General features: G+C 49.5%; 1 protein-coding gene across 2 annotated transcripts in view; it reads right to left on the bottom strand.

Annotated features, from left to right (window-relative positions):
* The window catches only part of KIF26B (kinesin family member 26B), a 507,916-nt gene that overhangs the window by 73,865 nt on the left and 421,915 nt on the right, over window positions 1-12,136 (bottom strand). For both annotated transcript variants that reach the window (XM_047754531.1, XM_047754532.1), the window contains 4 exons: window positions 11,664-11,870; window positions 6,726-6,819; window positions 5,403-5,665; window positions 1,317-1,500 (listed from right to left, as the gene is read on the bottom strand). In XM_047754531.1, coding sequence (XP_047610487.1) covers window positions 1,317-1,500; window positions 5,403-5,665; window positions 6,726-6,819; window positions 11,664-11,870 — 748 coding nt within the window. The remainder of the gene's footprint in view (window positions 1-1,316; window positions 1,501-5,402; window positions 5,666-6,725; window positions 6,820-11,663; window positions 11,871-12,136) is intronic.

Raw genomic sequence — 12,136 nt, 5'->3', positions numbered from 1 at the left:
GATGCAGGTTCGATTCCTGGCCTCGCTCAGTGGGTTAAGGATCGGGCGATGCCATGAGCTGTGGTGTAGGTTGCAGGTGTGGCTCGGATCCCACGTTGCCCTGGCTGTGGTGTAGGCCAGCAGCTATAGCTCCGATTGGACCCCTAGCCTGGGAACATCCACAGGCTGCAGGTGCAGGTGTGGCCCTAAAAAGACAAAATAAATAAATACATACAAATTTTTAAAAATTAAAAAAAAAGAGAAATACAAAAAAGAAAAAAGCTGAGAGGGGACTGCATAAGCATTGAGCTGGGTACCTGGCGGTGCTGCTTGCTCACAGAACGTGGCCTGGGCATAGGTTTTTACAGAGAAAGGTCACTGCTGGGCATAACCTGAGGGAGGGAGGGAAGGAGGGAGCCAGAATCTGGTTAGTTATTCAAAAGTCTGATTTACAGACTCTCGAAAACCCATGATTTGTTTCTTTTAGGTCCACACAGTGGATTGAAGCTAGTGATTAATAACACTGCTGGGGTGCTTTGGCAGATACAAGTCGGTCTTTCATGTTGAGTATCTTTAAGGTTTATGAACAAAAAGATACCATCAAGCAGTTGTTTTGCTTTTTTAAATATGTTCTCTCTTGTTCCCATGGCAATTGCATCCAAAAATTATCTTCACCAAGCCAACTCCTTTCCCTTGGAGGTTCTAAAGCAAACTTCAGCCCAGACTCTGCAATGATCTTGAGTGACATATCAGCACACTCTACACTGGGGAGAAGGGTCCACATTTTATTTTTTTTTAATTTATTTTTCTTATTTAAAAAATGTTTATTATAGTTGACTTAAAATGTTCTGTCCATTTCTGCCGCACAACAACATGCCCCAGTTATACGTATATACACATTCGTTTTCTCATATTATCCTCCATCATGTTCCATCCCAAGGGATTGGCTATAGTTCCCTGTGCTCTACAGCAGGACCTCATTGCTTATCCATCCTAAATGGAATAGTTGGCATCTACTCACCCCAGACGCCCCGTCCATCTCACTCCCTCCCCCTCCTCCCTTGGCAACCCCAAGTCTGGTCTCCAAGTCCATGAGTTTGTTTCTTTTCTGTAGACAGGTACATTTGCGCCGTATATTAGACTCCAGACATAAGTGATATCATAGGGTCTTTGTCTTTCTCTTTCTGACTTACTTCACTTGGTATGAGAATCTCTAGTTCCATCCACGTGGCTGCAAATGGCTCTACATTTTAAAAGGTCACGGCTGCCCTGGAGGAGAGGCTGCTCCCCAAAGCGGGTGGGGAGCAAAGGAGGCAGGAAAGGTAGAGAGAACTTACTTCCCCCCTTGCCGCTCTTCTCCATGCGGTACTGGTAGATGTGCAGCGTGAAGAGCATGTGGGAGTTGCGGAGGTCGTCCTCGTCGCAGTCCTGCTGGTTGCCCCTCCGGGAGGCGATGGCAGCGTCCAGGAAGAAGGCCGCCTTCTCTGCGGTGGGTGCCCGCAGCTCGCTCTGGTTCTGCAGCTGGAAGACACAGGGAAGGGCTGAGGCTGCGGGCGGGAGGGTCTGCCCTGTCCATCCTGCATCCTCGGAGGCTGGATGTCCTCCTGGAACCAGCGCCTACACCAGCTTGATGGATTCACCCCTGAAAATGACTGCTGAGCACACGTCTTGGATGAAATCTATTGTCACCAATTTAAGGGGAATCTGTAAACAGCAGGTGTGAAAAGGAAATGGTTGTATGCATGATTTAGAGGGAGCAGGTGTCCTGCCCTGACCTCTGCAGAGGCCAGTAAACCTCTGGAACAAATGCATGTACCTAAGAAAACATTTCAAAGATTAGATTGTTTGGAAGCAGGTAAGTTGCGAAGCGTGAGTTTAGTCCAGACAGTACAGTACAGTGTATCACAAAGGAGTGATAAAACTCAGCTTGAACTCAACTCCCAATTTTTCCAGCTATTTAATTAGAGCCAATTTGAGGCCACCTTTACTAGCATAATTATATATAAGAAGTAAGTGAAAAAGACCTGTAAAAACACCCAAGTACTCGAATATCTCCTCTATAACATTTTTTTTTTTCTTTTTAGGGCCACACCCACAGCATATGGAAGTTCCCAGGCCAACCTACACCACAGCTCATGGCAATGCCAGATCCCACTGAGTGAGGCCAGGGATCGAATCTTTGCGTCCTCGTGGATACGAGTTGGGTTCATTAATTGCTGAGCCATAATGGGAACTCCTCCTCTATATCATTTAAAAGCTATCTTTTTTTTTTTTTTTTTTTTTTGCTCTTTTAGGGTGGCACCCGCAGCATATGGAAGTTCCGAGGCTAGGGGTCCAATCAGAGCTACAGCTGCCAGCCTACACCACAGCACATGGCAATGTCAAATCCCCAACCCACTGAGCAAGGCCAGGGATTGAACCCGAATCCTCATGGATACCAGTCAGGTTCATTTCCACTGCACCACCATGGGCACTCCTATTTTATCTTTAGTTCCTAAATTCATATTCATGGCATAGTCATTAATTCATTAAAGAAACATGGTGGGCCATGTGTCTAAACCCTATGAGATGCCTTGGCAATTACAGTAAAACTTACTCAGAGCAGCATTATCCGTGAGCATTGGACCAGCCCTCCTTTATCAGGTGGGGGTGGGGGGGGAACAAATGCTTCTGATTTATTCAAAGAAATGACCTGAGGTATGTGCCATAGAGTCAGCACACATTTTGACCATTTTCTATCCTGACTCTAACTGTACCTATACTTCTGAACCGTGAGACCTGATATTTGGAACCTGAGACCATCAAAATCCTCAAGCTTCAAAGAAGAGACTCCCTCTGTCATGCTCATTGCTTTATACTTTCTATGGGAGAAAAATAACCCAAAGACTGTTTAAGATTTTTCAACAAGAAGGAAAGAGAATGTTGGTCTCTTTCTCTTTTGCTTGGTCTTTGGTGAGAGCTTTCACCTCTGCGGAACTTCATTACTGGAGTTAGAACAGGGAGTGGAGGAGTTCCTGTTATGGCTCAGTGGTTAATCAACCCAACTAGGATCCATGAGGATGTGGGTTCCATCCCTGGCCTCGCTCCGTGGGGTAAGGATCCGGCATTGCCATGAGCTGTGGTGTAGGTCACAGATGCAGCTTGGATCCTGCGTTGCTGTGGCTGTGGTCTAGGCTGGCAGCTCTGATTCCACCCCTATCCTGGGAACATCCATATTCCGCAGGTGCAGCCCTAAAAAGAAAAAAAAAAAAAGGAGGTTAGAGCATATTTGAACGTCTAGGTAATGCTGGAAGTGGGAGCAGTGGGCAGGGTGACACTGATTCCATCAAAGATGCTGTAGAGGGGTCTGAGCACATCTTAGGCTTCTGAACAGTGGTTCTCAAAGTGTGGTCCCTGGACCAACAGTATGAGCATCACATGGAAACTTGTTAGAAATGCACATCTGGGAGTTCCCGTCGTGGCGCAGTGGTTAACGAATCCGACCAGGAACCATGAGGTTGCGGGTTTGGTCCCTGCCCTTGCTCAGTGGGTTAACGATCCAGCGTTGCCGTGAGCTGTGGTGTAGGTTGCAGACGCGGCTCGGATCCCGCGTTGCTGTGGCTCTGGCGTAGGCCAGTGGCTACAGCTCCGATTCAACCCCTAGCCTGGGAACCTCCATATGCCGCGGGAGCGGCCCGAGAAATAGCAACAACAACAACAACAACAAAAAGACAAAAGACAAAAAAAAAAAAAAGAAATGCACATCTGAAGACTCTATCCTGGGCCTGAATCAGAAATTTTAGAAGTGGAGCGCAGCAGTCTGTGTTTCAATAAGACTCCCAGGTGACTCTGACAAAGACTAAAGTTTGAGAAGCACTGGATTCAGGTTTGTATGCCCACGTAGTTTGCACTCTAATTTGGTTTCACAGCCAAATGGTATCTGATGCATCTATTAAAACCATGAAGAGCCGGGAGTTCTCTTGTGGCACAGCGGGTTAAGGATCTGGCATGATCACTGGAGTGGCTTGGGTTGTTGCTGTGGTAAGGGTTCGACCCTTGGCCTGGGAACTTCCACATGCCATGGACACAACCAACCAACCAACCAACCAACCAACCAACCAACCAACTGTGAGGACCCAATTTCAGTCAGACGTGGTACAGAACTTTGGGAGATGCTGAGAACTAACCAGGCAATCAAAATTGACAATGGGGAGAAACATCTCGGAGGGCTTCCTGGAAGAAGTGACATCTAGCCAATCTCCAAAAAATAAGGAGTTAGCCTGATAAAGAGTGAGAGGGGATGAGGAGTATTCTGGGCACGGGGAACGGAATGTGCAAAGGCCCAGAGTAAAAGGGAGGATGGTTGGTGCCTCAGAGCCTTGCTACTGAGCACATTCAGTCATTGGGAAGCTCATTAGAAATGTATCATCAGGGGCCCCATCCCAGACCTACGGAACCAGAATCTGCATTTTTAACCAGATCCTCAGTGCTTCATAGGCACACTGAAGTTTGAGGGGTACCATGTTCTTAGGGGACCCAAATGTAATTTAAGGAGCGGCAAAGAGGGCAGTGGTCACGGATGATGCTGGAAGGTCATGTAGGGCCTTGCAAACCACGAGGATTCATAACGGAAATGGAAGGATCCGAGGTGCTTTAAGCAGGGGAAGAACACAGTCAGGTGTGAGTAGACACGTGCAGCAGCGGGGAAAGCAATCCCACTTAGGATTAGGCAGGTCCTGATCAAAAGGAACCCCGATCTAAAATGGAAGCGTCTGATACAACTAGAAAATAAAGCCTGTTGCTAGAAACTAGAAGAACTGATTATTCTGGATACGAACCAGGGACCTCCCAGGTCATTCCTACATCTGTTGTCAGACAGCAAAGGAGAAACCTCACGACAGGCCTGACATCCCGAAAAGGCAAACCTGCACTTCTCTTGGCTCCCCTAGTTCCAGCAATTATATCATGGTTCTAATTAGAAAGCACTTATTAGTTTTTCCTACGGCCCTACGAATCCGGCTGTAAACCGGTGCCAGAAACGCAGTTTATAGAGCCATAAACAGCCCCAGTAATGGCTGTTAGCTATTTGTGCAAAGCAGTAAATATTTCGGCTTGTTGTTCAACAAAAGAAAGATTGTACTTTTTTCTTTTTTCTTGAAAGGGGCGTAAAGAAAGTGAATGCAATGCCCCCCACCCCCCCGCCCCCATTGCTCCAACAATTGTGGTTCCTGCTCATTGTCAGTGAGACTCAAGGCACAAATATTTAGGTTGGGCAAGCAGAGGGCCCTGCAGCTGCAAAAGCCATAAAGTTCCAGTCCGCTTTAAAGTAAACACTCGTAAGCCTCCCCAGTGTACATGCTGAGTGAGTCACGGGGTGCACGGCCCCAGTCTCCGAGGCAGGGATGCGCCACCTTGGAGTCAAGCCAAGCCCCAGGAGCAATCACCTGTGTGCCACAGATGGGGTCCTCGCACAGGTACACGCCGGGGGACTGGCCGTCCTGCAGGCTGCCCGTGGCCACCTCCGACAGCAGGTCCCGGAGGTTCTCTTCCTTGCCCCACACCTCCACGGCTGAGATCCGCACGGAGAAACGGGCTCCAGTCTTTTCTTTCCGTTCGTTTATCAGCTTAAAGAGCCAGGAGATGGCACAGGGGATAATGCCGAGGTTCTGCATGGAATCGTCCTTTCCAATCATGGTGTAGGATTTTCCTGGGAGAGCAAGGGAGAAGAAAGAAAAGTGGCTTGAGTGTCCAGGCATCATTCTAGAGTCTCAAGAATAGACGCCAAGGGGAGCTCCCACTGTGGCTCGGTGGTAAAGAACCCGACTAGTACCCATGAGGAAGCGGTATGATCCCCGGCCTCGCTCGGTGGGTTAAAGATCTGGTGTTGCCGTGAGCTGCGGTGGAGGTTGCAGACATGGCTCGGATCCAGCATTGCTGCGGCTGTGGTGTAGACCAGCAGCTGCAGCTCTGATTCAGCCCCTAGCCTGGGAACTTCCTATGCTGTGGGTGTGGCCTTAAAAAAAAAAGCCCCCCCCCAAAAAAAAAAAATTGAGATTACTGCTTTGACCAGAGATCAAGACGACCGAAGTGGCAGTAGGATGAAGTGGGCTTTTGGACCCGGCTTAGAACCAGTGCCACCATAGCCAAGCTGCGGTTGAAAGCTCTGCCCAGGGACACCATTTGGGACTCCCCCAACTACTAACTTATCAAGCCTGTGAGGTGAGACCTGGTGAGCAGATGGCCACAGGTCAGGTTTGAGAAGGCACTTCAGACCCAGGAGGGGCTGCGTGGGAGCCCCTTTCCCAGGTGCTTCAGCACAGGCAGATGGTAGGGAAGCAGGGATGCTGTTGCACTGATCTCCCCAGACCGGGGCTACTGTGGCCTGGGCTTAGCTTGGTGGCTGCCCCTCTGGTTTTCCTATTGGCACCATCCACCAACATGAGTACTTTATGAAGATGGGGGGGGCCCTCTCCACTCCCCGCAAACCCCTGGTCAGGAAATGTAATTTTCCTGCTGGCTTTCTGGGTGTGACCCTGGCCTGGACCAAGTGGGAACAACCCCACCCCTCCTTTGGTTCATCTGGGGGCTCTAAGGCTTTCCTAGATGATTGGGAATCCACTTGGAATGAGCATCTCCGTGTCAGAAGCAGAAATGGTTCTGCATGATGATTCAGTTCAGCATCCGAGGGCTTTGGGCACGAGAGAGAGGGAGGGGGAGGGTGGCTGGGAATCTGGCAAGCAGCGTGACAAAGTAGAGGCCTCACGGACCCAGCTTGGCGTGGCCGAAACAGAACACGCAGCCGTCTGCCCCGTTGACCACAGACTGGATCACCTCTGCCACGGTTCCAGCACACACTTCAGCCTGGCAGACACAAGAGGAGACACAAGCTGTGAGTAGACCATTGACAATGGAAACTTGTGCCCACCTGCCTGGGGTTCAGGCTCTCAGAGCCAGGGGGTTCCAAGATGGGCTGGAAGGGCTCAGGATCCTTCGTACCTTCTGCCTCCCTCGCCTGTCTGAGCCTTACATGCATTAAATGCACACCACCCTCTGCTAATTCCTGGCATATTTCAGCTGCTGTCTCTACAGACCAGGTTGGACTGGGAGCTCAGGGCGCTTCTGTGGACCTCATGTCCTTCCCTGGTCTGCCATTCTGGCCTCCCTGGACAAGCAGTTGAAATTTCCATTTACCCTCTGTCAACTAGATCTTTCTATCACACACACACACACACACACACACACACACACACACACACACACTTAGAGCTTATGAAGTGGGCTAGGCTTATCAGAGGGTAAACTACAATGGGCAGTCTTCGGCCTCTTGCAGGTCTCAGCTCCAATGTGATTTTTAAATCCGGAGCAGGCAGACTCTTGGTGACTTTTTGTATTTCCCCATCGCCGCCCAATAATACCACGCTCTGCACGTGATCAGAAGGTATATTTTGAGAACCAACGTGGGGATCTGGGGAATCTCTCTGGGTAGCACCCGAGGCTTTCACAGCAGCAGGAGGACAAATATCCCTCTGTTTGTGTGCTGTGTCTTCATCTCTGCCTCCGCACTGGAGTCAGATCCGGAAGCGTTCAGAGGGTGTGCAAACACGCGGCTCGGCAGGCATTGGAGGAACCAGCCTCCCAGTGGGAAGCTGAGAACGGCAGCCTTGGCAGTGAATGTAGTTATTCATTCCAGCGGCTCAATGAACCTAAGTGTTCAGAAATCAATTTTCTCTCCTGAACCGAAATTGAAAAACCACACTCCCAACAATTGCCGACTGTTCTGGTGGTCACCGCAGCAACTCTGCTGGGGGGGGGTGGGGGGCGGGTGGCCAGGGCCAGGGGGTGGGGCAGGACCTGGCTGCTGTGGGGACCACAGGATCTGTCACACCCCCTGGACCTAAGCAAGGAGAGCCTGGTGCTCAACCCTGAGATGGAGGCAGTGGAATCTTGATGGAATTTGCCAAAAGCTGCGGAGTCGGGAGAATGAACTCTGCCCACTTCAGACACAGAGTGAGATTGGGCTCAGGAGGCTGAGGGCCCACCTTGAGCCAGATGTCAAAGACACTGCACTAGGTTCAAGGTCAGCGAAGAGAAAGTGGTTGTGTGTGGACCAAATGCATACACATCACAGAATCACCTGTCCGAAGCCTGAGGACACAGAGCTACAGGCGCAGCCTCACGGGGTACAGGGAGCACAGGCCTCCCCTGGCACAGTTCCTGCCCAGTGTCCACTGAGAGGAGAATGGCCAGCGACCTGTCTGTCTGGTGTTTTAGCAGCTGACAATGGCCCCTGGTGGCCCTTTGCTCTCTTTCCCCTTGAGCCTAGAAAAGCAGGGGCCTCCCTGAGCCAACTCCACAGACAGGGCTGGGTGTGCAGGAAGCCATTTACCCACAGGGGGGTCTCAGTCCTCCTGCCCACGCTTCCTGGTGATAATGAGATGTCGGTGTCCCCTTCCCCCACCCCATTCGTATATTGAAACCCAATGTCCAGCATGATGGTATTTGAAGGTGGCCTTTGGGGGTGATTAAGTCATGAGGATGGAGCCCCCATGGATGGGATTTGTGCCCTTGTAAAAGACGCTCCTGCTGTGGCTCAGTGGAAATGAACCCAACAAGTATCCTTGAGGACATGGGTTTGATCCCTGGCCTCACTCAGAGGGTCAAGGATCTGGTGTGGCTGTGGCTGTGGTGTAGGCTGGCAGCTGCAGCTCCGATTCGACCCCTAGCCTAGGAATGTCCATATGCTATATTCAGCCCTAAAAAAAAGCAAAAAATAAATTAAAAAATTAAAAAAAAAAGATTTCAGAGACCTCTTCTTCCACCACATGAGGACACAGCGAGAAGGCAGCTGTTTATTATTCAAGAAGAGACCCTTACCAGACACTAGATCTGCCAGCACCTTAATCTTGGGCTGCCAACCTCCAGGATTGTAAGAAATAAATTTCTGTTGCTTACATGCGCCCCCATCCGTGCTGTCTTGTCAAGGCAGCACAAATGGACTAAGACACCTCCCCAAAGCAGGATGCAGGAGAGGTGTGCCCCAGCCGTGGGCAGTGCTGACTGCCGAGGCCACCTGAGGGTCCTAAGAATGGCTTTTGGGGCTACGAGGGGCAAAGGCTGTTCTTGTTGCTCCTTCAGGACGCTGGTGTCCTTAGAGACCAAGAGAAAGCAAAGTCCATGACTGCCTTGGGCCACGGTGGTGGCTGCTGTTTCACAGGCCAACAGCAAGGGCCTGAGAGCAGAGGCCTGCTCGGCACGCTTTCCTGCTTCAAACACTCCAGGCTGCTCCCTCTTGGGGGCTGAGGCTGGCCAAGCCAGCAGCATGATACTGCTGTAACAGTGACAACAGAATAGTAAAAATCCTTGCATTTATTGAGCACTCACTCTGTTCTGGCTCTGTTCTAAGCACCTCATGTGGATCAACTCAGTGAACTGCAACCACCTCTTGAGGCATTTTGATCTTGCCTTCATTTTACGGATGAGGACACTGAGGCCCAGAGAGGTCGAGTGACTTGCCCAAGGACACACAGCTTGAAAACAGTGGATAAAATGGCGAGACGGCAAAGATACACCACCATACTGAGCAGCTCACAGATTGGTTAATAGGGAAACTCTAGGATGCGTGTCCACTCAGGAAAAGGCCCATGAATGAGAGACTGAATTTTTGCACCTTAATTTTTATGTCTGTAATGTGAAAATATCAATACCTTCCTTTCTAATACCACGGAATTCCAGGAAGAGTCAAACGGGTTCATGGACATGAAACGTCTTGAAAACTGGAAATTTATATAGAAATGTAATTTATAATAATATTGGTAATTTTAACAAAATAAAAGCATTCCGAAGCAAAGGCAACAGTGTTACTGAGCATCCAAGCTCTGGAGCCACGTCTGAAATGTAAGCAAAGACAAACAATAAAAATGGCTCTTTTTCTGGACTGCATCTAAAATTCATGTGTAGGCCACCCTTAATTTTAGGGTTTGCTCCGGAATTCTTACCTTCAGGAGATTTGCTTTTGAAAAGGTTTAACTGTGCTCATTAAATTCTTTGTAGGCCATTTATTAGACTCAAGGTCAGGTGTAGATTGGTAAGCCCATGAGGTGGTACAGCACGCGCACACACACACACACACACACACAGGTCATGCAAAGAAAAACTATAGAACTTGTTCCCATACTTTGTTTTTTCGTGGTAAAACTCTTTGGTGAAAGGACAGGCTCAGCTTGGTGATGAATGGAGGCTATAATATGTGCTAAGTGTGCCTATGATGTAATACAGGTGCCTGTATGAACACCACTACTCCCTCCGCTCCGATGCCACCTGGAGGAAGCTGCACATGGCAGCCATCAGCAACCCTGTCTTCAGGTTCTGCTGTAGGCGATTAGTTACCCAACTGCACACTGTTTTGTATTAATCTTGGAAAAGTGGAAATTTATCAGGAAGGTGCAGGTGTCTGATGCCAACATGCAGGCCAAGTAGGCCACTGTGCACCTATAACCTGGGCAACAGATGTCTACTAGAAGATCCAGTCGCACCATTTCTTTGCAGATGAATTGCACCAGATGGTATAGGTGAATCTTCTAGAAGACATCTGTTCTTCCTGGGATTTGTTCCAAGAGCTTTGGTTTAGGAATCTTGGCACCCTGGACCCCCAAGAAGCCTCCAAATTATACCCACAAGAGATGAACAAAAATGGCCACAACTCTCCACCCCTCCCGGGGTGCCTGCCCTTTGCAACGTGACTTTGCGGCCCATCCAATCAGGAGGTAGAGTGAGCCAATCAAATTCAGCAGAAGGATGTTGTGTCTATCCTGAGCCTAGATCTCAAGAGGCCAGCAAGCTTGGATCCTGTCACTGCCCTGAGAGCAAGCCCAAGGCAGCCTGCTGGATGATCAGAGACAACATGGACGACAGAACAGGTGACCTTGCCAAGGCCATTGTGGGCCAGCCTAAAGCCGGCCAAACATGTGATAACATCCAGCCAAGATCCATAGAGCCATGCAACCCAGACCTCATCACTGACACATGGGTGAAGCAAGTAGGAAGCAGAGGAATGCTCAGCTGACCCAGAGACCATGAGCAATACTTACTGTTTTAATCCACTAGACTTAGGGTGGTTGGTAATGCAGCAATAACTAACACAGTAGCTATCCCAAGCCTCTCTTCTTCCTCTCAGTGCACTGACCCAGGCCACAGGACTGCATGTCAGCCTCAGTTTACCTGCCTAGCACTCCAGTTCCTCCCTAGGATTTGCCCTCTATGGAGCCCTAGAACCCTGCGTAATTCTAACCCAGTTCCTTGAAACATCTTTTCTCTTCTTATATGCTCACATCCAGAAACCCAGGCAAGAGTGGGGTCCTAATGGACCAGCTGCTGGCACCTTGATGCAGCCATTCCTGAAATTCCCAATTCTGCCTGTTCTTTTTCTGCTTCTGTCTGCCATCCACCTGCTATCCCTTCTCTCCAAGAGTATGTTCTGCTAGAATCCTGGCACAAAGATCCTGCCCAAGGAATGACACCAGCAATTCAAAAGGATCAAACTATTCAGTGGAACTCAAACTGGCTTCCAAAAGTTGCTGTGTAGAGGGTAGAACTGACCCATAGGAATGTTCTAGAAGACACCCTCCCAACTCATGCATCCTAGGGAAGAGTTAAAGCTTCTTGAAATTACTCAATATTGCCTGAGCCTGAGGAGGGGTTCTACCCACCTGAGAAGCATCTTGGGGAAAAACCGCATCAAAGGCAAACATCTTAGGAGGAACTTGGTTCCCTCGCTTTGGGAAGGCATTAAGCCCCCCACATGTCAGGGGGTCGTACAAGGTGATTTGCTTCTTCCGTGGGTCCACCTTCAAGAAAGAGCTGGATTCTGAAGTATCTCGAGCCAGCGGGGAACAGATGCGAAGCATGACTTTCACCTGTTGGGAGACAAAGGCAGGAAACGCCAGGCATCAAAACAATTGGCTACTTGAGGCGGGAGCCCTTTCACACACTCTGGAGACACAAGTCTACGGTGTGGCATGGAACCGTCTCACGACAAATCATGATGAGATGCCCAGTGAGTCAGCAGCAGACATCCTCAGTGGGTCGTGAGAAGACTGTTTTGTTTATCAGTAGCAGGTAGACTATTTTGATATGTCTGTGACTTTATTACAGAAATGGCACCTTGAGTTCTTTAGCGTCC

Source organism: Phacochoerus africanus, chromosome 12 (genome assembly GCF_016906955.1).
Source record: "Phacochoerus africanus isolate WHEZ1 chromosome 12, ROS_Pafr_v1, whole genome shotgun sequence".
NCBI classification, from domain to species: Eukaryota; Metazoa; Chordata; class Mammalia; order Artiodactyla; family Suidae; genus Phacochoerus; species Phacochoerus africanus.
This window is presented reverse-complemented; position numbering and strand designations above follow the sequence as displayed.